The sequence below is a fragment of the Pogona vitticeps genome, chromosome 3 (assembly GCF_051106095.1).
Source record: "Pogona vitticeps strain Pit_001003342236 chromosome 3, PviZW2.1, whole genome shotgun sequence".
NCBI lineage: Eukaryota > Metazoa > Chordata > Lepidosauria > Squamata > Agamidae > Pogona > Pogona vitticeps.
The window spans coordinates 108,437,520-108,464,424 of NC_135785.1; the positions used below are offsets into that span (position 1 = coordinate 108,437,520).

A 26,905-nucleotide genomic window follows, 5' to 3' on the forward strand; every position below is an offset into this window, starting at 1 on the left:
GGGCTCTGTGAGGTGACAAAGACCCAGGGGAAAAGGGGTTGGGTTCCCAAGGTTGCAGCAGCAGCACCCTTGGGATTGGCTGAGCCCTGAAGATGATGTCAACAGTCCCTCTGATCACGTGATTCAACCACAAAAGCTTGCATTTTGCATGATTTTTTTTAAAAAAATTATTAGTGGCCTATAAATGTTTCCCCGTCACCAATCACTCTGATTGTTAAATTGTTAATACTGCCTATACATGGGCATTTAACCCTTGCAGTGCAGGAGCAGCTGTTTTTTCTAAACTAAAACCTCAGCATTCAAGTTTTAATTGCAGTATTGGCACTTTGAAATAAGTACAGTGGTGCCTCGCTTAGCGAGCGCACCGTATAACGACGAATCCGTATAGCGATCCCCTTTTTCGGGATCGCTATACGGAGCACCCAATCGCCGCACTTGCATGTTGGGGAGTCCGGCGGCCATTTTTGGGCGCCGGATGACCCGAAATGGCCCCGCGCGGGGCCATTTCGGGTCCGTTTTGAAGCCACAAAACAGCTGTTTTGAGGCTTCAAAACGGCTGCGGACGACCCGAAATGGCCCCGCACGGCGTTTTCGCGCCCTCCCCTCGCTTGCCGAGGGCGCGAAAACACCGCGCGGGGCCATTTCAGGTCCATTTTGAAGCTGCAAAACAGCTGTTTTGCGGCTTCAAAACGGCCACGGATGACCCGAAATGGCCCTGCACGGCGTTTTCGCACCCTCCCCTCGCTTGCCAAGGGTGCGAAAATGGCTGCCTGGGGCCAGGAAACTTCTCTAAGTGGGAAGTTTAGGGCCGATTTGGAACGCATTAAATGAAGTTTAATGCGTTCCAATGGCTTTTTACTTCCCGCTTAGCGAAGATTTCACATAGCGAAGGTTAATCCGGAACGGATTAACCTCGCTATGCGGGGCACCACTGTACATTGATTTTTGTTGCAGTTTGGGCACGCGGGCTCGAAAAGGTTCACCATCACTGACTTAGACTTACTTTTCTGGAGACTGAAATAGATACTTATAGTGAGTCATCCCAGCTTCTGGCTGATAAGTCTGACACATTAAAAAGGAAATTGTTGTGGGCTCTGAATCCAACACCAAAAGATAATCATAGCAGGTTAACCTTACCTAAAGCATATATGACACATAAAGTCTTTTTTTTCAGGCCCTACCTAGTTGCTGGGACTTCTGGAAAGCTCACTACCAGTCCTTGCAGAGTGTTTTCCACTGCTGCCACCAGGGCTCATGCAACAAGGAGGCTTATGAACAAATGTTCTAGTGCGTCACATGTGCCTTGCTCTAAATGCTGAAATGGGCCCGAGTGTGTGTACTCCTCCCCTCTCTGACCCTCTTCCCTCCCTTTTGGCTTTGGGCCATCCACAGGCACCTTTATGACAAGCTGTGAACTGCTTGCTGCAAATATGCCTGTGCATGCCCCAAAGCCAAAAGAAAGGGAAGGGGATCAGGATTTGAAACCATCTCTCACAAAAATAAAACCTTCTTTTCCTATGCCACTTGCCTTAAGTTTGATCTCTCCACGTAGTGATTCAGAGAAAGTACAGCAGGTCCCCAAGACTTCCATTACTGCCCTAATACTGTACCTGGCAGGGCTATCCAAGTGATACAGGATACATGTGTGAGGAGAGAAAAGAACTGTCATGGATTTTAGGCTAAGAATCCTTAAATTTGTCTACCAGCAGCTGACACTACCAGATGTTTGAGTGCCATGTTCGGCCTCTGAATACTTTCAAAGGCTATCTTACATAAAGAACATTGATGGTTTTAGAAAAACATAATTAAAATAAGGTATTCTTTACTTTTGTAATACATGTTAACGGGCCAGATTGATTTTCTTTAAATTATAATTTTTTATGTATTTTTCATATATGTGCATTTTGTGCAGTTTCAGAGTTGGAACTTGGAGTCCTGCAGTACAGTTTTATCTCTAGAAAGGAGAGGCGATTAGTTCAATGCATATAAGTGCCAGTATGTATATTTTATTATTGAAATTAGGGTTTGCAGCCTGTGTGCTAAAGGAAAGTTAAAACCCAGAAGTTGTGCCACTTTCTTCAAAAGGTCCATTGTTCAAATGCACTGACATTTGTGTGCCTTAAAAAGAAAGAGGTGGATTAATCTGCAGAAGGAGCATTATGTTTGCTCAAAAGATTGTGCTGTCTGCTAACTATTGCACACCCACATGGTGCCCTCATTGAAGAAAACATTAGTAATAACAGCATATCATATCATATAAAACTACATTTGAGGAATTTGATCTATAACATTTGCTATTAAAGTCAAAGAGTCTTCTCAGCATGGCTAACATTACTGTTGCAGCTCGCTCTGCCTGTACAAGCATCACTGTAATATTGTTTAAATAAGTAGAAGACTGCCTCAGCCATTAGCCATCTCCATAACCCACACTGTGATTTTTAGAACTAAAATAGCTTAGAAGCCCAGAAATAATTTCAGAAGTTTCAGATTTGCATGCAGACAGAAGCAAATTAGAACACTGGGCACCATTTTTCCATTTCTATATTCAAATATATTAGAAACCCAAATTTAATCATTCAGGAAGTATGTGTGAAAATAGCTAGGTTCTGGTCCAAAAATGGTGGCGCAGTTCATTCCTTGCACAAAGCTCAAGGAAAACTGAGCACCTTAAGAGTGGATGAGGGCAAAGACTTTTGCCTAGGTATAGAAGTCAGACTGGACTCCACTAAACAGCCATTCAGTGACAGGAATGAACTATATTGCAGGCGTCTCCATTTTCAAATGCCACAATATTGCCCGAAGGAAGACTTCCAAAGCCACTCATTTTAATACCATGATTTAAGGTTAAATCACTTTAGGAGTCATGATTTCACTCATGGAATCTCATTCAGTAGTGATTACAGTATATATTATTAACATATTAGCTGAAATCTTCTGTAAGATATACCATGCAAAGCTGAGAACATCATCAGCCATGGCAGTTGTTCAGAAATAATTCCAATTCTGTCCCCGAAGGCTCACATGGAATCTCTTTCTTTGTTGTGAAGTCACTGGGGGCCAGCGGAACGATTTAATTACTGAAAATTGCTGCCGCCAGTAAACTCATCTTAGTGGCAGCACTTTTTGGCAACTAAAGATTCCTCCCTTGCCCCACAATGCCAAACAGCTTTCCAGTGACAAAAGGGATTCCATGTGAGCCTCAGAACCTTCAGGGAAAGGGGCATGAAAATGGTTGTTGTGGGTTTTTCGGGCTCTTTGGCCATGTTTTGAAGGTTGTTCTTCCTAACGTTTCACCAGTCTCTGTGGCCAGCATCTTCAGAGGACAGCACTCTGTGCTCTGGGCATGAAAATGTTTCATTTCTGTAAAATTGCTGGTCTGATGATAGCATCAGGGTTACAAGGAATAATTCAGTTGTTTTACTACATGCTGTTTCACCTGGTTGTGAAAAAAAAAACAATGCCTAAAATTACAGGCCCAAGTGTGATGCGGACAACCACAGAATAGTTAAGTTGACTCAGGGAATCTGAAGCTGTAAGGGGTGTTCAGGGAATCACTGAAAAGGCAGTCACTAAGCTATGTTCCAAGCTATGTGAGCAAAGAATGATTTCTTTTAAAAGTGTTACCTTCAATTATTAGGTGGCCAAGTATGACCATGTACGTACTGGGAACTTGCAACAGTCCATGTCCAAAATTTTTGATCAGATGATGTGAAGATAAAATCATCTAGATTCCTGAGAGGAGAAATGTGATTCCATAGCATGAAGATTTCAGGCGTATTTGACTGAGTCATTGTGACAGCCACATTGCATAATATTGCTTTATTGGCTTGCAAACAAGTTCCAGAAATTTGGCCTCATGTGTCATTTCCTGCAAAAACTGTTCTGTTTCTTATGGCATGTTGAAGAATAACACATTAATTGTTTTATACGCTTTGGGCACCAGAGTCCACTTTGCCAGATCATAGACAAACACATTGTAAACAGCAGGGCCAAAAGTCCACACAATAAAAGAAACGGAATAAGGGCTAAAGCATTTCACAATGCTTTGGCACGTGAACCAAAAGACTGGCCAAAGGGAGGGAGAAGTGAGAAAGAACTTGTGTAGAAAAGAATTGTAAGCATTGTGGTGGTTTTCTCCTGGTATGTCTGATTCCTGAAGTCAACAGAATCCTGTTTTCTGAATAAGTTTTCATTCAGTAAATATCATTTTATGGTTGTTAGCCGCCTAGAGTGGTCCTCTCGGACCAGATAGGCGGGGTATAAATCAAATCAAATCAAATCAAATCAAATAAATAAATAAATAAAAGCTGTTATTCATTTATAGACAGTATCCTCTTCATATAAAAAGCCAGTTCCTGCCATTTAGTCCACTGTTGTATTACCAGTATCTAAGGATGCAGTGCAGTATGACCTTGATTTTTAATGGCTGAAGTAAAAGATGGAGGAAACGAGTTTAGTTGCTAGTCACGTCGTGCTCATACATTCACTTCTTTAATTTCTCCTGTATAAGAGGCATAATAGTTTTTATTTATAGTGATAAAAGGTAAACTGGTCATATGTGCACAAAACGAACCATCTGTTTTATCATTAGATGGGCTGGCCCTCATTCTCTCAGAAATATACATGAATGTTAGGTTGGTGTATGGGCCCCCTGATCCGATCCAGGTGCTAGGTCAGACCAAGCTGGTGTAATCCAAGACCCTCAGTTCCTGTCTAGACCTTAATGTGGACTCATAGTCTGATTTCAAAAAATCCTGAACCGCCATTTACTTGATTGAAAGCAGGCAAACTCCTGTAAGTTTCGGGGGAACACATCACCATGAAAATTGGCAATTTTCTAGACCAGCCATTCTCAGTGGGGGCCCTGCCACATTTGAAGGGAGCCACAGACTGGCAGCAATTCCTCACACACCACCTTATGTTTCCTTATGCGACTTAATCTTGATTCGGTCTATATTTCTTTCAAATTGTGTTTATGGTCATGGCCAAAAAAGGTTGAGAATGGCTGCTCTGAATCAGAAAGAGAGGATTCCATATTCAGACATGAAGCTCTTCAGGTTTTGGAAAACCACCTCTGAATTATCTTGTTTTGTTCATTTCCTCTCTCTTTCTCTAAGCAGCTACCCCTGTCCCTTCCATAATGACTTTTTCCATGGGAGTGATGATGAGTCTGGAGTGGTTCCTACAAACCAGTGCAACCAGGGTGTCCTAGGGGACTGTTCTGCCTGGTCAGATAGGGACCTGGTCAGTTTCTCCACACTAATCAGGACCCAGCAATTAACATGTTAAAATACGCTCCAAGGACAATGCCCATAATTAACTACTGACAAAAAAACTTGTGTATGTGAGTTAATTTTGCATAACACACTGTGCTGAATTCTTTCTAATTAACAAGGAACATACCTCGTGACTTACCATGCACCTGTTGACATGCACCTTATAACACAATTGATACCTCTTCAGTTAGTGGCAATTCACCACAGTGAGGGATGCACTTTAACTTACATAAGCACAAATCACCTACAGGATTCTGGCCATTGTCTTTTAACCTTCTTTTTAAAAAACGTTTTGTGTTTGCACAGAGGAACTTAAGAGACATCTTGCTTTTTACCTCACTCTCTTGTGGTCAGATCATTGATCAGCACTGTGTGAGGAATGCAGTAGACAAAGCCGCATGTAAATTTGCCTCCCCTCCCCTTTTGCACAGTCTCAAATACATCTCCAAATTGCTGGTGGGTTAGACGCTTATCTGTTCAAAGGACTGTTTTTCAGTTGTAGGGATCAGAGGCCAGAGACTCACCTTCAGCTTTGCTCTTACGACCTAAAAGTTAATTTGTGTGCTTTAGTTTGCTTTTCCTATGAAGTGGGTTTCCACCATGGGAGTGGAGAACCGCAGGTAGAAAGGCCTGAGTCTGTGTAGCTTGGGGATCCAAAACAAACTCTCTCCTACAATCATCATGATTTCTGTCAAGTAACTTGCCTGCTTCTCTCACTTTGACTTTGTGGTGAAATGAGTTTCTCCACGTTTCATTCCTCTCATTTTTCATATTGAAGAAGTGGGCCCTGAAACAAATTATAGCAATGTGGGTACAGTATTGCTGGTCAGTACAGTAGCAAAGCAGACATGCCTTCTTTCAGATTAATAGGCTTTGCCTATTTTGGCTCCACATATCATTAGCTGTCATGACCTCTATCTCACCAATCCCAAAGGGACTAGCCATTGCTGTTGAAAAGGAACAATAACAAAATCCAAGCACCATTATTGGTCTGTTTCAACATAACAACATGAGGAACACTGCCTGCCTGCTAGCATGCACACAAGGGGATATAAGCAGCAAGATGGAGCAATTTCAACAATTTTTAGACAGTTTTAAACAGCGGATCTGTAGGTAGGCATAGTAGCCTGGCATTTATGGCTTATGTGCCCAACACAAATGAATTACTTTGATGTAGTATGGTAACAGTGGTACTTTGGACCATTTTAGGGTGCCCTTTTCAGATGGGGGGACTTTAGTACAATGATGTCCATGTTACTATCCATAGCTGTGTTAGTAATATCCCACTTTATTTCAAATCTTTATTAATAATGAATTCTACTGTCATCTTACAACTTCCATTTTCTAAAAACCATTTCCTGATATTTCTGTGGTAGCTGGGTACACATGTAGAATGACATAAATAGGGAGTTTCATTTTAAGACAATAGTAAACAACTAAAGATATAAATATTGTTGTGTTTGTGTATCTATGTGTGTATCATTAAGTCAATTCTAATTTATGCCAACCTTTTCCAGGGGTTTCTAGGTATAACCTAATCAGGGCTCAATCACATGTGCAGAAAGAACCTCAGTTATACCAATTATTTTTATCTTTCTCTTATACCGATACGTTTTTTCAGCCATCATGTGGTATATATATCGACAGGAGCATTTACGTTGTTTTGAACTGCATCACTACATTTCTTTCGATTTGAACCATTGTAGCAAGCTACACTGCTCTTTAATTTTTTATTGATTTATTTTCTCTACTTTTTCTTGGGGTAATCAGGCCCACATTGTTCTTTTATATATAAGTGATATATAAATAAAATGGTACAATCCTTCTCTTAAACTCCCCTTTTCCCTTCCCTCCTTTACTCATCTTTTTCTTATTTCCCTGACTAGCAGCAGAGTTTAAAAAAAAGAGATGAGATATTAATGCAATACTCTTACTTTACACATCAAAGCAGAAATGTCCTCATCTCAAACCCTCTTTCACCTACAAGGGAGGGGGGAAGGCTGTCTCCTTCTGAACAACCTTGTTTTTGTGGTGGTAGCAGCAGTAGCTGCTACTAGCAATCCCTTTTTAAAAATTGTTTAAAGAGTACAAGCACAGTGGCCGTGAAGTGGCCACAGCACCCAAAAACCTGACCCCTCCACAAAGGAAATAAATCAACAGCAATGTTCACACACTCTGAAACTAAAAGGAATAAAGTGATACATGATCAGTACATTTAAAACAACTCTACCAGTGAGGAGGAAATAAACTGATTGCTGAGGCAAATGAATTGATGCTAGCTGTATGTTGTGTGAACAGAACATTTTGACACTATCTAAATAATGGCAAAACCAGGTAATTGGGGTTCTTTTGGAAAGTGTGATAGTGCCCTCACAAGTGCCTTTTTTCAGAGAAGACCCTGTGACTCTGCTTGCCTGAGACCACACAGTCCATCTCTTCTGGGATGCACAATTGGCAACTGAACTCCCAACCTCTGGCTCCACAGCCAGATGCCTAACTCACTGAGTTATCCAGCATCTTTACGTATGTAGTTATTTAATAAACAAGCAACACTTTAAATATGTGTTAATAATTCTTCAGCTGAAATCCAACTCTACATTGTAACTACAGTGGGCCTGCTGAAACAATGAGAATTTGATGAATCAACTCTATAAGGTCCACTGATTTAATGGGCCTACTCCAGTTGTAACTTACTACTGGATTTCAGCCTTTAAACGGTTTAAGAAAGCCTCAATACTGGCAAAAGAGAATAGCTACAGTATATAATTTCTTTATCTAACCCTCCATAACATTATTCACTTGGTGAGCTCCATCTCAGTTAATTCACAGGCTTGACACTGAGGTCTCTCACTGGATTTGACTATACACTGGAATGGGACAGTGTTTCACCAGACTTTTTCTAAAGTTTTCAGTCTCATCCACCAAGAGTCACCTCTTCAGATCTCTACACCAGATTTCACTCAGGCTTTACCTTTTCCTTAAGGACTGCCTCAGTGTTCCTCTACTCTCTCACTGAACTTCCTCAGCTTTGGCATTGAGTGACTACAGCTCTCTGGCTGGCTCTCTGGTCCTACCCCTCCAGGTTGACTCAAACTCTTTATCTCCACATCTGGAGATGGAGCCTCCACACTTAAAATATCTAATGTGTCCTCATAGCTCTCCCCTACGGGTTATGCGCCTCAGACCAGAGCTACAGTTTCAGTAATTGCCTTCTGGCCCCTCACAAGGGCTGGTTCTATTTGCTCCTGCTAGGAGCCTCCAGCCAACCAGCTTCTTAGTAGCTAACATTTCACTATATCACCTTGTGTAAAATTCCGCTCCTATAAACTGCTTCAGAATGCTTGGTGGCTGACATTTTGGATTTCTGTCTCAGAAAGAACAAGTCTTCACAGAACATTCTCAGTGAGAAAACAGTAATTTTTAACAGCCAACAAACATAGATATTCCCCTTTAATCTATTCTGTGGGCAAAGCCGAAAGTAAAAGACTCATTTCCCCCTATTCCTCTGGAAAAGCTCTTTCATATATCAGTGTTTATTAAATGAGTTTCCATAAATGTTTACTTCCCAACTTTAATTCTTCACAATCTCCAAAGGACCTGATAAGGCTGTAAGGATGGATACACCTATTTTAAAACACATCTGGTCAACAGGTCTTGTGCAACAAAAGTATGCATCAGTGTGACAGGGATGCTCTGGCTCTCCCCTACAGGCCATGTGCCTCAGACCAGTGTCCCCCAGCAGATCTCACAGAGACTCCCATGACAGGGCAGCCAAAGGGTGTAGAGAGTGGAAGCGAGGCCTCAGGTGGGTAGGAGGGAGAAGCTGATGTGCTATACCTGTTGGGTGGGGCATAGTTGGTGGGTCTGAGTTTAAGGGGAAAGGGGCAGGAAAAGGGGATCTCATCACCTTCAATTAACTTGGAAGTTGAATGACAGGAAGACTTGGAGGAGCCCTGTCTCATCTTCTGTGTCTTTGGGAAAGACTGAACTGCTGGCTGTGCAGGACCCTTGGACTGGAAAATGGGTCCAGTTCCACAAACCTAGTGGGGGATGTCTGCTGCCACTCCTCCCTCCAAGACTTTCTCTATGATGACAGAGATGTCCTACTGAGCCCCAGGCCACTAGCCCCACTCAGACTCAAACAAGGTAGTGGTGGAGGAAGTGGCATGAGCACCTACAGCAGACCCTCTGGACACAGGGATCTGCATTGGCTCATCACTCCCAAGCCCTCTTTAAATGTGGTTCTGGCTGGGGTCAGTGTGAAGAACTAGACCTAAGCCATGGAGTGGGGACAGTGCAGGATCAGTGATTGGATCTCAGGAGACAGAAGGTCATGGAGGGCTACTGGGGTTAACTAAGCCACCTGCAAGTACTAGGGATGGAGGAGTCAGGCCCTCGGCCTTTGTATCCCACCCACCACCCACCCTAATAAAGATTCATTCAAGGAGCAACAAGAGCCAGAAATTCAGGGAGCCCCGGGTGGTGGTTGTGGCTGGTGACAGTATCAACCAGCTTCATTTTGTGTGCATACAAAGGGATGAACAATTGATTAGGGCTTTAATCAGAAGGATGAACTCGTACTTCTTAGATCCGTTTGGCTAAAAGTAAGAGTGCTAGTACTGGGCCACATCAAGCCAACTCCCATTTTTCTTAACATATGAAACACTTCTCAGCCTTTTCTTCTGCTTCACACAGCCAGAACGGGAGATTCAGATTCAGGTTTGCAGTCAACCTCAGTGAGATCGTGTGGAGGACACACAGGGCAGCAGACCTAAATATTGAACTCTGTTCATTTCTGCCTCCAAACCGCATCCAATTTACACTGATCGGCCGAAGGCAGTGACCTTTTTAAAATTCATGCTTAACATTTGCACTTTTATATATAAGAACAGGAGATGTACACACAGGTGTTCCTCTTCCAACAAGTGCTTTTGGATTATTTAAATTCAAAGGCAGCACATTAAGTAGAATAAATAGTATCTCGTTATATAAAGCCTATAAAACACACGGAAAATATACTGTATCCCTTTTCAAAAGAATACATAGTGTATAATGAGCATGTGCTCTTGGCTGAGACTGCAAGGACGACACCAGACAGTATAGTGCTTCTCTGTGCCAGCTGGCAACTGGTTAAGGGTTGTGGGGAGTATATAACAGGGCTTGATATCAAAATAAATAAAACCACATCATTATTATCTTGTGTGTACATAGACATCTTTCTCATTGAGTTCAATGGGGCTAACTTTCAAGAAAGCATGCAGAGACCGCTACCTCAGAATATTCAGAAGCATAATTAAACTCCAGTAAAAATGAGAGACCAGTACTTCTAGTGTATACAAAAGAGATCATGTTGTCAACCAATTCGGGGGATATACGTTGAGCAAATTAGAATGTGGATTCTTAGATAATTCTTCTGGTGACATCAACAAGATAAAACTATATGGGGGTCCCAAGGCATGGAGCAAAGGCATGTAACATAGTCATCTTGCTGAAGGAAAGCTGAAAAATTAACTGCATTGGTACTGAGATAACTGATATTGATAAAAAGACTGTCCCCTCCTTGACATGTTTATTTCTCTCTCTCTCAAAGCAAGGCAACTTCCTACAGAACAGTTTTTACTTTTTTTTTAATGGTAGACCATTTTGAAGAAAATGTTGCTTTTTAGCCATAAGCCCTCCAACAGTGTACCGTGCAGTACTCTGAGGGAAAGGAAACAACAAAATAAAACCCAGATTTAAACAGCAGCACACTACAAAAATAGCACAACAGAACAACAGATATGGATCCCTCTATTAAATCCACCTTAAACAGCATTATGTTCTGTGATATTGAGGGCTTTTCAGGGCCCATCCAAAAATTATTTTCTAGTTAAATAGTCTCTGTTCCTTTGTTCCAATGATTTTGGGTGCTCCAACGATTTTGGGTGGCAGAAACCTGAAGGCACTTTTTTGTCTTCACCTGTCAAATAATGTAATTAAAGAATATAAACCAGGTCTCTACTATGCCAGAATATCCACAGTTGGAACTCTGCAGCTATATGTTTATGGAAAATTTGTATCCATTCTGTTTTGGACTGGAGGTTTCCTCTGTTTGATGTCCAGTGGGTATGGTCAGCTTGAGGTAAATGGAGCAGTCTATCTGCAGTCTATATTCTGTTTTCATGTTTGTTCCATCTTGTTTTAAGCTTCTAAGGTATACTTTTAAACCACACAGACATTCACATCAGTTTTGTATGTATTTACTACAGAATAGGCATCCTTCTACAGTTTATTCTAAAGTATGAATTTTTGAATGCCTTTAAAGTATACATTGAGTAAAATATGTTTCTTTTAGTTGAGAACTGCAAAGAGGTGCAAAAAATGCTAGGATAACTGTTTGTTTAGCATCAGCTGACGTCAGTTCCATAAGGCTCATGACTGGAGAAAGCTAAGTCTCCTGACTGTAAGAAGCTAACTCTCCTGATTGGAGGAAGCCTTTTTACAGAGGCAAGGTACAGGCCATTTTGTTCTCTCCATGTTTTCAGCTTCCTTCTGTGTTTAAGACTCCCCTCAATTTTTAGTGTAATGATTTTAGGGAAAAGTAGCATCTTATACATGAAAAAAAGGTATTTTGGTTTGATTATGTACTTAATATGGTAAGCCACTTTGGGTCGTCTTAAAGAGAAAAGTATAAATACTTTAGATAAAATACATACATATATACATACATACATACATACATACATACATACATACATACATACATACATACATACATACATACATACATACATACATACATACATGTGACAATGGTAACCATTTTATTCCTAACACTGTGATGTATATGTCTGCTATTCCACTACTTATCTGTTCATGGTTAACATTCGATCCGAGTGGATTCTGGCAACCAGCTTGAGGCTGCTTCACCCTTTCCTCGCTCCAAGGTCAGTAAAAGTAGTACCCAGCTTGCTTGGGGTGGGGGAAAATGTGTAACCTGTATAATTAAATTCTAAACCTCACAGAAAGTGCTTTAAGCACTATGAGGCAGTATATAAGCAGTACATGTTGCTTTTTGCTTTTATCTGGTCTCACTCTATGGAAAGAAAATAGAACAGACTTCAGAATATTCCCGTCCCTAAATTATGATCAGTTGAAATAACTATATTGATAACTTGTTGCAAAATGAACAACCTGCCCACTTTGCAGTACAAGGGGATGGCAAAATTCTGCTCTGCATTGGTCTCAGAAGTGGATGGAGAAAGAAGCAGACTCCAGGAGATGCATTCCAAGGTCAGCACAGAAGCTTCCCAATTTATGATGCTAACTATAAGATGTGTTCTTATAACCTTGGAGTGAAGCAAACATATTGTATGTACAACCTACATTAATTTCCTTATAGACTGTATGGTTTAAAAATACTGTGTCACCGAAAAATGGAATTGGTCTGATGCTTTGCAAAATCTAATCAATGGATTTAGTCTATTTTAAATGTAATATCAACAAACCATGAAGGGAAATAATGGGCCTTTCAACATCCAGCCACACAAACTGGTCCAGGCTTTAGGTGAAGCCACTTACACAGAAAAATACATCATAAATTGCAAAAAGAATTTTTAATGTCAGCTGGCAGCAGGTTTGTGTCTACTCTGCTCACACAATTAACTGTAATAATAATAATTCTACAGGAAGCTGAAATGTGGTTTGAAGTTTAATAACAGTCTTCATTCTTTGTCACCTGATTGATTAGTCAGACAATAATTCAAAGCCACAACACCCTTTTTTTATTAATGACTGTCCAGCCAGCAAAGTGCAGGAACTGGAACAACCTAAGGGCCATTCATACACTAACAGCTGCAAAAAGCAGGCCACTGCTGCAAGCTAATGGCAAACCACTCCACAAATATTTTAAGTGTCAGTTTTGTCTCATGGTTTATCAACCCTTTTCAGCCCTTGACTGACTCTTCCTTGAACTCAGAAGCTCTCATAGGCATCCTTCAGTCTCAAGAGACTATGGTAACATGCTCTGTATGGAGGACTTGGAACAGCGTCTAGTATTTTGATGCTGTACGCAAAGCTGGAGTGTCCTCTCCAGTGCAGGAAGCCTGGGTAAAATAGTATGGAGGATAGGTTGTTACCCAACCAGCAAATCCCCCCTCTCCACATCACTGAAATAGTCCAATGGAAAAGCAAGAGCCAATACAACTGGTTTCAGCAACGTCGCAGGAGTTGACAGAATGATACAAACTGCCTCCGGGACTCAGGCTCCGGATTTTGCCTCGAGGTTAGCTCCTGAAGCCTTTTCCATAAGTGGATGTAGCCACAAGGCAGTGGAGATTTGAAGTCAGAGTTTTCCTTCTCCTGGATGGGCTGCCTTCCAGGGCTGAACGAGTCCCACCTAACCAGCCTGTTCCCTCATGGCATGAACAGTGATGGCAGCGCCTCAGTGGGGGTTCGAAATCATAGTTTTCCTTCTCCTAGATGGGCCACCTTCCAGGGCTGAACGAGTCCCATCTATCCGGCCTGCTCAAAGATGGAGACTAAAAGTTACCAATTCTGTACCCTCCCTCCCCAGACACAAGAGAGGACAAAAAAAAAAAAAAAACCCTACCCCTACCACTCCCCTCCTCTTCTCAGCAGCAATTGGTTGGGAGGGAAGATAACACTGAAATTCAAATTAAAATGTTTATCACTCTGCTATGCAGACACCTCCAGCTAATGTGACCTAACTGGTCAAAGAGAATTTTTAAGTCTTCTGTTGGACTTGCATAAGTGGATAATAAATTGGCCCAAGGTAAGGCACCCCAGGGGTGTGACGACATTTCTGGGTTTTTTTAAAGTATAAAAATGAGGGTGAGAGAAGGAGAAAAAGACTAATTGCAGTTGTATAGGTTAAAAGAGGGATATAATTGTAATTAACAACCAGGATTTTGGAGGGGAAGCCATGCTACAGTGGTGCCTCGCAAGATGAATTTAATTCGTTCCGCGGTTAATGTTGTCTTGCGAAACATTTGTCTTGGAAATGTGTTTTCCCATAGGAATGCATTGAAATCTATGTTCCTATGGGCAAAAAAAGTCAGAACAAAGTCAAATTTGTTTTACAAAGGGTTTATTAAGTGCTCTTTAAAGCCATACATATTGTGCAGATGATTTCAAAAAATTCAATCAAAAAACTTTAACATTTTAAACATCATAGAAAAACATTTAAAAATCAGCAAAGATGAGGCAGGAACAAAAAACAGAAAACATTCTTCTTGTGAAGCACGGCCATAGGAACATTTGTCTTGCGAGTCGTCAACCCCCATTGCCAAAACCATTTGTCTTGCGAGTTTTCTGTCCTGAGAGGCATTTGTCTTGCGAGGCACCACTGTACTTACATTTGTATAGAACTGGTATATATTTGCTTACAGATATACCTTCCTGTTCTGTCTTTGAATTTTCAGACGGATCCGACTGCCTCCTATGGGAAACAAGTGACTTGGGCCAAGAGGAATCTTGGTGCAATTCAAAAGAAACTGTGTGTTCCTTTATAAGAACACAAGGTCCCCATCCTACTTTTTATCCTTTTACAAATGATTTCCTCACTGGATTATCTCCACACAATTTGCTTCCTCTCCCCACCCAATGAAACCTCACTGCTGCAAGAATTAGGAATGTTGGTGCTCTGGGCTTCCAGTGTCCCTGGTTATGAACAATGGTGGCTGGGGGTTCTGAGAATTAAAGCTCCAAACATCTGGAATGGCAAAGATTAAGAACTGCTGCCCAAAGGCACAGCCTTGCTTCACATGGAGGAATTCCCTGCGCAAATGTTAGGAGAGGCTGAAAAGGCATGGCCATGTATGCGTCCAGCAGCTTGATCCAGAATCCTATGCAGGACATGGTAGACACTCAGGGGTTCCTGAGTTGACAATCTGACGTGAAAAGTATTTTCTGAAAGTCTCAAACCACTGGTATAAGCAAGGAATTGTATTTCCATTATTTACTATTAAACATCTACCATCATGTGACAATGTTAACATTTGGATAAAGATAACATCAAACACATTTCAAAATAAGAAAGGTTTATCGTACTGAGAAAAAAGATTAATTTGGTAGTCCATAGTCTGAAGCTTAACATGTAAGCACGATCCAGTAGTTTTAGTGATGACATTCTGAGAGTCCCACAAGGTTAAAACAAAAAGCCTTGTTACTTTTCCCAGCTCGTTTTAAATACAGATTGTTGGCAATATAAAAAATTAAATTAATCCTACAGAGTGGCATAACCTTGACCCAGGCAAGATCTTTGCAAGGGTGCCGTAGTTTTGGCTTTATGATACCTAGTGAATTTTTCTGCACTGTCTGAAGGATTGTTAAGCACCAGTAGCATCACAGCTTTGCATCACAATGAGGTCCTTAGAGACTGAATGCAATTATGAGATGCTACCGGTGCTTAACTGCAGAAGCAAGGTAAGAGTATAGCAAGAGATGTGTGGCAGAAAGGACTTGAACAGTTCAACTTGTTGCTGGGAATGGAGAGGAGTGAGTATTGGAGGTAATTTTAGGAAATGGTTTATATGAGAAACCAAGGAACAGCAAGAACAATTTATTGAGGAAAAAAATAGATGCTGTAGATGGCCAGTAATTAGAGTTGAAAGCATACTAGTGTTGGAGAGCTGTAACTAGATATACATTCATCTTTGAAAATCAGACTTCAAAGGATTCCCATGTTTATGCCCTAAAGACAAACTACAAAATAATTGTAAATAATCTGAAAGTTATGTGAAATGAGAAAATGTCCTTCTGTACACTCAGAGGCTTTCACCTGTTAAATAATATTCTCTTCTAATAGGGTAATATCTGTAATATCTGTTTCTGGCCTCAGCTTCTATTCTTCCAGGTAAAAGACTGTAACAAAGTGAATATGAATGTCTCCTGGAGTCCTAGGTGCCTTGATTCCTGATCTTTTGGGGGTTACTGATACAAGCATGACAGAACACAAACAGGGCAAGACCACATCTCCAAACTATATTAACATACATGTATCATGAGATGTATAATATCCTCAACATTTACATCACTTGGTTGTTGTGGGTTTTTCGGGCTCTTTGGCTGTGTTCTGAAGGTTGTTCTTCCTAATGTTTTGCCAGTCTCTCTGGCCGGCATCTTCAGAGGACAGCACACTGTGCTCTGGTGTAGTTTGCTAGGGAGTGGAGTATTTATGGCTGTGAGATAGGCTTTTGTCCTATTCAGGAGATGGGTGATTAGTGTGTCTTATTGTGGGTGTATTGTTGTGATAAGGAGGAGAGATTATCTGTCACTGTGATTGATGGGTGTCATTAGCTGGTCTTTTGTGTGTAGTGATCCCCAATCCTTGTGGCTGGGTAGAGATTGTTGATCTTTTGCACGCTGTATTTTTCAGAGCTGGAAACATAGAACAGTAACCATCCATTAAAGTGAATCCATAAGGGCTAAGAAAGAATCTTGAAGTTAACTCTATTTTATTTTGTATCCTTGGATGAATACATTTTCCACATAATTGATTTTTGTTAAAGGAGGAGGAAAGTGTCAACTTGTAAAACAAGCCAAGTTTCAGTAATATGGCCAAAATCCTGTTACTTAGCACAGTAAATTGCACTAGAACATTGAATCAATGGGAATTTGTTGAGACAACTCCTTCATAACTACCAGTCATTCAAATGGCCCTACTCTCTGTGACTTGCTATGCTAAAGTAAGTTGTAGTTAGGGTGGGCCCATTTGAATCAATGGGGTCTATGGAGGAGTTGACTTGCCAAATCCCCACTGATTCAACAGGACTAGTCTAATGCAATTCACTATGCTAAGCAACAGGATTTGGGCCCATAATAATTCTATTCATGACAGAGGTTTACAAAGCTTTTCCTATTCAACTGATATTTGGCACTAGTTCCAATAAAAGATTTCATCTGTGCAAAACGACTTCTGGATCAATTCAAGGGTGTGTTTGTGTCAAACTGTTTGGATAGCATACACGCTTCCCTAGCTTGCTTATGGGTGCTGAGGTTGGAGAGACCAAACTATTTCTTATAAGAAATACAAGACTACTGCTGCTAATCCATACATCTTCTGTCTTACTCTGTCACGTGCCATCTAAAGCAAAATGCCATGAGATGCCATTGTGATTTACATCTCCTTGTCTATTTCATATCCCTGTGAAGGAAGGATACACATGCCATTGAATCTGTTTCATCACACCTTGTTTGGGTTATACATAACAAGAGAAGAGAAAGAAGACATACAATACAGTAATGGCTCCATATAAGTTGTAAAGTCTAGCGTGGGCCTCGAGTTTTGTCAACGATTGCAATCATATTACAAGAGCAGAGGGAAAAATCACATTCCTGCATCCCATACAGTCATATTTTCAAAAAGAACTTCTTCTTATAGAGCCAATAGGCAATTAATACCCAGAGTGAAGTGGCCAGCAAATCCTGGAAAAGGGGCTCCATGTGGGAGGTTGGAAACTTCATTTCCCAACTGAAAGGGAAATAACTTCCCAGGAGGGAGCTTGCAGTGTAGATGAGGATTGAATTCATTCCTGTATATTTGTAGAAGAAGAAAAAATCATTAGGTACCTATGTGGAGTAATTTGCATAATGTTCTGTACTATATTGTATGCATTAGGGCTAATGTTGTTCCACCTATACACTTCCTTTTGGGGGATCAGTCATCTTCATCCTAGCCACAAGGAAGAATATGTGTTGGGCTTTTTGCTATGGAAATCACTGGTGGCACATCCCTTTGCCATGTCCTCAACAGCCCTGAACTTTTGAAGCATGCTGAAGTACAGAAAGTTAAGGCAACAGGATAGGTACCTTCCCTTGTTGTCAGGCTATCTATAATTTGTGCAGATGTTCTCTGTGCAAAACAAGGGTCCTATCTCTTTTAGAAGCAAAGCACTTAGATACACAGAATAACTGGCTGATTGCTAAGAAAGGAAAGAAAAAAGAGACAACCTTCCCTATGCATCTGATCCTTAGAAGTCAATGCAGAAAAGAAGCAACCATCGTTGTTTTGTGTAATTTCCATTACTTGCATTGTTGCATTATGTGCTCAACTTTGCTTATCTTGTGCAAAAAAAATAAATAAATCTCATTTTCATTCTGGATCTCTTGCTGATGGTTGTCCAAAAAACACTTCTCCCATCCAAAAGGCAAGGAGAACATCTTTGCAGTTTCTAGTCTTTGCATACAAGGATGAGACCAACAAAAAATTATGTCCCTAATCGACATACATTTTCATTCTTCATCTGATGGAAAGCAACTGACATACTCGTTATTGAAATAGTAACTCACCACCAAGACAAATGCCCCCTGTGCATTTGAAAGCAAAAGCTCTGTTTGAAAGCAAAAGCTCCTAAGGTCACATCAAAAACAAAGTGAGCAGCCCAAAAAAGAGCTGAGTCTGCAGAGTGAGCAGAATCTACTAATGTCCAATGAAACATGGAAGCAACAGCCACCAACTTCAAGCCAAGTGTTCACAGAAAAGAAGAAATTAGAAACATTCATGTTCAGGTGTTTTTTTTAATGGTCCCCTTGGCAGTGTCAGGGGCAAAGCCAAAGCAAAAAGGTGATACAGGTGATCACGGCAGAACCAGGACAAGAGCACAAAAGTTAAAGAGGAGAAGCAAGACAGGATCTAAATTCTATGGGTTTCTCAGCTAACGGCTCTAGCTGCTCGGCCACTCCATCAAGCCTCCAACAATTCATATACAGTGGTGCCTTGCATAACGAATCCGCATAGCGATCTACTTTTTGGGATCACTAATGCGATCGCATTGCGATGTTTTAATAGGCAAAACATTGCATTGCAATGATCGGTAAGCATTTCGCTTACCGATCTTCGCATTGCAATGTTTGCGGAACAGCTGATCGGCAGTTCCAAAATGGCCGCCGGGTGCCCAAAATGGCCACCGCAACCATTTTCGTGCGATTTCCTCGCTTACTAAGGCGGCGAAAATGGCGGCGCTATGGAGGATCTTCGCATAACGGTGAGTTTTCACCCCATAGGAACGCATTAAACAAAGTTTAATGCATTTCTATGGGGTTCCCCCCCCCCCGCATTGCGATGTTTCCGGATAGCAACAATTAATCTGGAATGGTTTAACGTCGCTATGAGGGGCACCACTGTATAACAGAAGAGATGTAACTCACAGCAGTGTTTACTACCTGTCACTTCTGGATGGACAAGTATAAAACCAGGAAAGGGTCTGTGCTCATGCATATGTACTAAAATCTGGAAAGACCCAGCCCTCTATAGATCTATGGGAGGACTAAAACTTGTTTTTAAAATAACATTGCCGGTAGCTCAGCCACTAACAATATTCTTCAAAGCCACCTGCAACCATCACCCTCAAAGGCAATGTGGAGACCAATCTGCTATTAGAGAATAAAATCTGTTCCCAGCAATCAGGGCAGCTGGAACATATTTACTACCAAGAGTAGAAATTGATTAAGAGAACTTGAATAGTATTGCCATGTCAGCCATAATATCTGCAATGCATAGTTAAGCAGCATTATGAGTACAGATGAGAGCAAAAGTCTAGGTAGTCAGGTACCTGAGTTATGACCTATTATAGGCATAAGCCATTTGGCACTGCAGCTTCATAAATTACAAGGCTGTATCCCTGAGCAAACATAATTAAGTAGAGATTGACAGGTGGCTCCAGAGGAATTCATAAGAGTGAGCAAAATACAGAGTGATTTATCCTTGACTTCCGCTAGGAACTGTAACTTCACTCTCAAAGTAGCATCACTTGATAATGTCAATAAATGCTTGAATGAATCACTGAGCAGCCTTTTCATGTGTTTTGAACTGATAATCCTGGAATTCTTAGGCAAGGGGTTGAGGGCCTATGCCATCAAAAACGAATCACTAAAAACAAACCGAGGTAGAAGCCGCCTACAACACAGATCTATAAGTGAACCATTAAAATGTATTCATCTGTGCAGAGCTACATTAAAATAAGAAAACTGGAATTGCCAAAGTGTATAAAGACAGGATCCTATTGTTAGTCTCAACGAAAGAACAGAGCTATTGAATCACACGCTGAATGGTTAGTAACCACTTCCCACTAAGTCAATGGGTCTATTCTGGATGGCATTAGCAGTAGGATACTCACTTAAGCTTTGTATGCTTGGATTTATACCCCGTTTTTGCAGAGGATAGACTGTATGTTTTAGAACACAGCCAATGTCAGTTTGTGGCCTGGAAGCAGGGGGACACTTTACTCAGCTACTGCATGGTGAGGCCCTTTTGCTCAGTACACAGGCAGCGTCTGGGCACATCAGAAGCTTCAATGTGTAGAGGTCCACCAATGCAGCAGAGCCATGGGGCTGATCCCATCCCAAAGCCACAACCAGCTTGACATAGATTAGATGTTAATACCGAGCTGTGACTGGATGGTTATTTTGTTGAAAACTGTTCTATCTAGCTCATAATACATCACGGCTCCAATAGCTTACCTGGGAAAATGAAAGGCTGGCCTCCCCACCAGTTCTTCACATCAATAACATAGAACATAATTCCCAGCAGGACAAATGAAAAGCAGCTCAGTGTAGTGACAAAAGACAAAGACCTAGCAAACACAGAAGACAACCAGTGAATCGTAAGAGAAACCAACTGAAGGGCAATCAAGACATCCATGCAGCCAATCAAACAAGACTTCATCTTCCTTAGGAGCGTTGCTTCCAGAGTTGCCATCACTTTGGGACACAGGTCCAGGGCCCACTCAACAGAATAAGCAGGGGAGCTCCCAAACGCAGTGGAGAAGGCTTTACTAAATTAGGTAGTAGGTAAAGAAATAACCTTTGCACTTAAGGAGGAGGGCACCTGTCAAGACCATTATGTCAAAAATCTGCACAAGTAGATGGCTTCCATCCCATGCTAATAGGAGGAGAAGCTGGTAGCATTTGCCATTGTTACAGGAGCTGGTTAAAAATAGCATGGCTGTTAATGCTGATGAGAGGAGGAGGATTTCACTTAGGAGCTAATATACGCTTTAGTTGAAATCCTGTTGCTGAGAGTAGCCGGTTGCATTATTGTAGGCCTGTGGAATTGATGGGGATTTGGTGAGTCTGCTTCTTTGTAAGTTTCATTGATTCAAATGGACATACTCTAGTTGTGACTCGCCAAGAAATCCAATAGACCTTTGTGTGATTAGCATCAAGATGTGAAGTATAGCCCGCAGGAACATTCAGCTGAGTGTACCTATAGAGCTCCCATGACTTCAGCCCTGCTTTATCATGTTTTCCAATCATGGCACCCAAAAAGAAATGTGTACATAAACATGCTGAGCTGAATGCATTTACAGATTTCTTTTAGACTTCACATTACCCATGTAGAGGTCTTGCTGGCTTGTGGGTGGGGTAGTGAGATAGGTGGTGGGCCATACACACATACACCCATTTAGCTCTCTTCATAGTTTGGAAATATGCTTGGGTCTAGCATTTTCAGTAGAAACAGAGAGCTTTGATAACATGAAGCACCTTTTATTAGTTTAGGCTGTTGACCAACTATTGCATAAATCCAAATGTTAGTCCAAACTAGAGAAGACCCACTGAATCAATGAGATTTACGTAAACTTGATAAATCTACTCCAGCTGGGACTAGCAATTGAATTTAAGCCTATGACATTATTTGGACAGAGACAGCCTAACTACAGTCTTCTGTGTTTTAGTGAACCCATTTGATTTACAGAAATTACTTGAAGTTGCCTTTGAAAATGGTCTGGACTTACTGGCTAGCAGGACATTTAACAGGGACAGGCCCATATGATCACATTAGAACAGTGCTTTGTGATCTTCACCGATTTCTAATCCCTTTCCATGTTCCATTCAAAATTTTAAACCTATTCTCATATACCCATTCCTAGAAGAAATCTTGATACACCCTTCTCCGTGTGATGAAAGCAAGGGAGAAGCAAACCTGTGCTTTGAGGAGCCAGTGGTCTCTTCAGGGCTCAGCTACCGCCTCAAAGTGCCAGCTGAATGCTTGGCTAACTTTGCTTCAATCTCACCATCAGAGTGCAAGGAAGTCAAGGCAGGTGTGAAACGAGCTAGTCTCAAGGCCAAGGCGTAGTTGCTCCCCTCTATCCAGTGGAGGCTGCTAGTTCCAATGTCACACTGGGTTTTAGTCTGAGTTTTACAGGAGCTATCCAAGGTGCTGAACTCTATCCTCAAAATAGGATCAGCACATTGGATAGTTTGAGCTAATACCTGGAGTAAATTCACTGCCATAGAGACATGATAGCCACCAGCCTCTGCTGTCCCAGTCTCTTACATGGGTGGGACTGGGGAGGAGCTTTCAGGAGGCCTCAGCAGGAGGCACTTTGGGATAGTTGGGCTTGGCTGGTGGACCAAACTTTGCTATGGTTCTCCATTATAGATGGGATAGAATATCGAGGTCCCAGGTGACTTGGATCCCCAGTTCCACCTCCCCAAACCTCCCCATCCACTTATGGGTCACTGTGCTGCACGTACTGCTAGTATCCTACTCTTCATGCCAATCTGGGATGAAGCCTGGCTGGCGCTGCCCTGCCTTCTTGCTCTTCTGGCCACTCCAGCCAGGGGGCAGGATGACGGGTCTCCCCACTCAGCTGCTGAGTGGCCAGAAGAGCAGGAAGGCAGGGCAGCGCCAGGCAGGCTTCATCCCAGACTGGCGTGAAGAGTAGGATACTAGCAGTACGTGCAGCACAGTGACCCATAAGTGGATGGGGAGGTTTGGGGAGGTGGAACTGGGGATCTCGGCCACCTGGATCCAGGATATTTGCATTTGTATACAAATATGACTATCCCATCTCTGTTCTCCATCCATCTTCTACAATCTATCTTCAGAAAAAAAAAAACTTAATGATCACATTATATCTTCCTTTTTCTGCCCCCCAAATGCAAGCAGATCACCTAACTAGTTCAGATTTGTCCATGCACATGTTTCATTGGAACATCTATTGGGGCTTCATTACCTGATTTCCAGCATATTGAAATACAGTAAATGGCTGCAGCTGTTTTACCTCTGCACCATAGTCAGCCTGCTTGCTGCAACACACTGTTCCTTTCAGCTCACACACCCGTTGCCTTCCATGAGATTTTTTCATGCCCTTCCTCAGACCCAGCCAGCTAGGCTGCGTCATTTGCATACTCCAAAGGCTGTAAGTAAGTAGCTATTGATTTTTCACTTTTCCTTTAAAGCCATCAAGTGCTTCACGCAAGTGTTTCATCCTCTCTGATAAGCAGCATAAAAAGAACTGGAGATAATGGGCAGGCTCATTTGAACCCCTGTAGGTGTTCAAAACTAGTTAACTCCCCATTAAGAGTCACTGCATTTTCTCAGGCTTTCTGGAGAACATGAAAGAGAAACGGTATCTTCAGTACCATTCCCTTGTGCTTAGATTAAAAAGAGAACTTCAAGGCATCTGAGACTGGCAATATTGTCACACTTTTAATAATTGTGTGCCTTCAAGAGGATTCTGACTTACGGCAACTCTTTTCAAGGTTTCCTATGTAGAGGTTACTCAGAAGTGGTTTACCATTCCCTACTGCTGGGGTCATCCTGGGGCTGTGGAGCTTGCCCATGGCGACTCAGGCTGGCTGTATTCACAGGAGGCATAGTGGCGAACCGGACTCCCAACCTCTGGCTCTGCAGCCAGATACCCAACTCGCTGAGGTATAAACATTATTGCTCATAACAGCATCATAACTGTATTATGGTGTTCACTCTGGCCTTCTGGAAAAATGCATGCCTGATGCATTTTGCTGAGCTCAGCAATTTTCAACATTTTGTCCTAGCAGGGAATACTTCTGGGACCACCATGGAGACTGGGATTGCCCTGAGGAGCAGCAGAGAGAAATGTTGAGCACAGTTCCACTCCCTGACACCATCTCCAATGATTCTCTGTGCAGGATTCATTTTAACAGTCCAGGGTGGCATAGAGTGTTGGACAGATATCTGGGAGATCCAGGTGCAAGTTCTCACTGAGCCATGAAACTGACTAGTGGTTTTGGGCCAATAATTATTTCTCTCACCCTCACCTATCTCACTGGGTTTCTGTGAGGATAAACTGGTGAGGAGGGGAGCTGTTTTCACCACATTCAATTTGTTGGCAGAAACGTGAGTCATCACCATCATCTTTGTTGTTGTTGAAAAGCCTCGTGGTGCAGTGGTTAAACTGCTGTACTGCAGCTAAAACTGTGCTCACGACCTGGGGTTCAATCCCAGGTAGCCGGCCTAAGGTTGACTCAGCCTTCTATCCTTCCGAGGTCGGTAAAATGAGTACCCAGCTTGTTGGTGGGGGGGAATGTATACTCTATATAATTAACTTGTAAACCACCCGGAGAGTGCTTGAAGCACTATGGGGCAGTATATAAGCAGCATGCTTTGCTTTGCTTTGTTGTTAAGTGTCATCAAGTCAAAACTTATAGTGAACCTAATAGGGTTTTCAAGGTAAGTGAGTGGTTTTACCAGTTGCACATATATCCAGTGAGTTTCCATGGTAGAGCCATGAAAACATAGAATCATAGAATAATGAAGTTGGAAGAGACCTATAGGGACATCAAGTCCAACCCCCCTGCTCAATGAAGGAATGCAAATCTAAGGATATCAGCCAAGTGGTTCTCTAAATTTCTCTTGAACGCCTCCAGTGTTGGAGCACTCACCACCTCTTGAGGTGATTGATTCAATTGCCACACTGCTCTAACAGTTAATAAGTTTTTCCTGATATTCAACTGAAACCTGGCTTCCTGTAACTTGAGCCCATTGTTGCATGTCCTGCACTGTTGGATAATCGAGAAGAGATCCTACCCCTCCTCTGTATGACAGCCTTTAAAGTATTTGATAACTGCTATCATATCTCCCCTCAGTCTTCTTTTCTCAAGGCTAAACATGACCAGTTTTTCAGCCTTTCCTCATAGGGAACCTAGTCTCCTGAGTCCCTAGTTCATTGCTCCATCCAGTATACCACAGCTGAGTATCCCCATCATCATTCTACAGTGTAATGAATGAATAATATATCAGTAGCTAATGACAGGTTTGCATGTTATCAAAACCTCAACAACTGTCTTTCCCTTTAAAAGAGGATTTTGTAGTGAAAAAGTGGCAGGTTAGGAAAGGCCTAACCTCATGCAACCCTTTTTCAGAACCAAACCTCCTTCAAAGAATAGTAGCTTCCAGGCTAGTGCAGAATTCTTCCCTTGTCGAAAATTTACACATCATTTGTTGTTTGACAAAATTTTGTTATGTCACCTCATCTCATAGTGATGAGATGGCATTAAATCACATATTCAGACTCCCAGTCATCATCAAATAATGGGAGATCAAGTGATGTGCCTTAAGCACATATATGAACTGCATCCCATGAGGGAAAATAAAAACCTTACAACAGTGGAAATTATTCCAGCACTAAATTGGCACTAGAATACCAGTGCCCACCGGCATAAACTAGGCCACATTTCTGATACAGAACAACTTCCATCTTGTTCTCAGTGTGATACAAGCTCTGTGCAAATTTTTCTGCGAATTATACCAATCAAACTGGTACAATGGGTTTGAAATCACTTACCAGAGATTTTTATTAATGGGAATGAATCCTTCATTTTGTGTACATTTGGTTAAGATGGCAGAGATAATCCCCTTAAAAAGAAGAAAGCCATAGGTTAATAAGAAACAATAAGGAATGATGTATCTAACTCAGGAATCGCAGAAAGGGAAGAAGAGCGGAGGAAGTGGGGAGGAACAGATTCTGTGCCAAGTATTAAGTGTTTCTATTGATTAACTAATCAAAGGATACATTGCAGGGCAAGAGAAGCTCAGCTATATATGACACTCTGAGCTGAAAGTGTCATTTTATTATTTTTATTTTTATTTTATTTCAGAGACTTTAAAACCCCCCAACTTTTCCCAGAAATTTTATTAGCCTGACTTCATGAACCATCCAGGATCTCTGAATGTAGTTTTAAATTGTGAATAGAGATGGGGAGGAATATAAAAACAGATCGCTTTGTCCAACAAAAACACAATTCTGCCTACCAGCCTCCGAACAGCTGATTGGCGGCAGAAAGGCAGCCACCACCCCACACAGCCACCCAATACCATAGCCTGGTATTAAGGTAAGAAGGTGTTGGTGGGGGTGGGGTGGGGCCTAAGGTAGGGAAAGGAAGAGGGTGTGGGACTAGGCTGTTGGGGTGGCTGGCTGTGTGGGGAGGTGGCTGCATATCAGCTTCTGATCAGCTGATAGGCGGCCAGTAAGCAGAATGGGCTTCTGTGCCGTGTGGTAAACTCTGCTGGGGGTTCCCAATTTGTGGGTGAATGACTCAGATGTCCGATATCCAATCTTCACCCAAGTTGGCAGGTGTGTTGGGAAAAGACATAGGAAGCTCCATTGTGATTCTGGAGTCTCTAAGTATCCGGGGAGAGCTTTCCTGGGGGGTTCTCTTTGTGACTATATAACTCAGGGGTCCATGATCCAATGTTCACCAAATGCTTAGGAGTTGTAGAAAACCATCTGAGAAAGCTTCCCTGCATATATGGTGTCTGTAGTTGGTTGGGGGCCAGTGTTATAGCCATTTAATGTGCAGATGAATTGACAGATTGATTCATCAAAGAATATTTGTATATTCATATTTGTTGATCCATTAACCAT

General features: G+C 41.8%; 1 protein-coding gene across 1 annotated transcript in view; it reads right to left on the reverse strand.

Moving 5' to 3' along the window:
- Window positions 1-16,779: 16,779 nt before the first annotated feature.
- Window positions 16,780-26,905, reverse strand: part of LOC110083669 (heparan-alpha-glucosaminide N-acetyltransferase) — a 114,526-nt gene continuing 104,400 nt past the window's right edge. The window contains exons 12-14 of the mRNA XM_020802279.3: window positions 25,826-25,896; window positions 20,736-20,848; window positions 16,780-17,809 (exon numbers count right to left, since the gene is read on the reverse strand). Of these exons, the coding sequence (XP_020657938.3) occupies window positions 17,628-17,809; window positions 20,736-20,848; window positions 25,826-25,896 (366 nt within the window). The 3' untranslated portion in view covers window positions 16,780-17,627. The remainder of the gene's footprint in view (window positions 17,810-20,735; window positions 20,849-25,825; window positions 25,897-26,905) is intronic.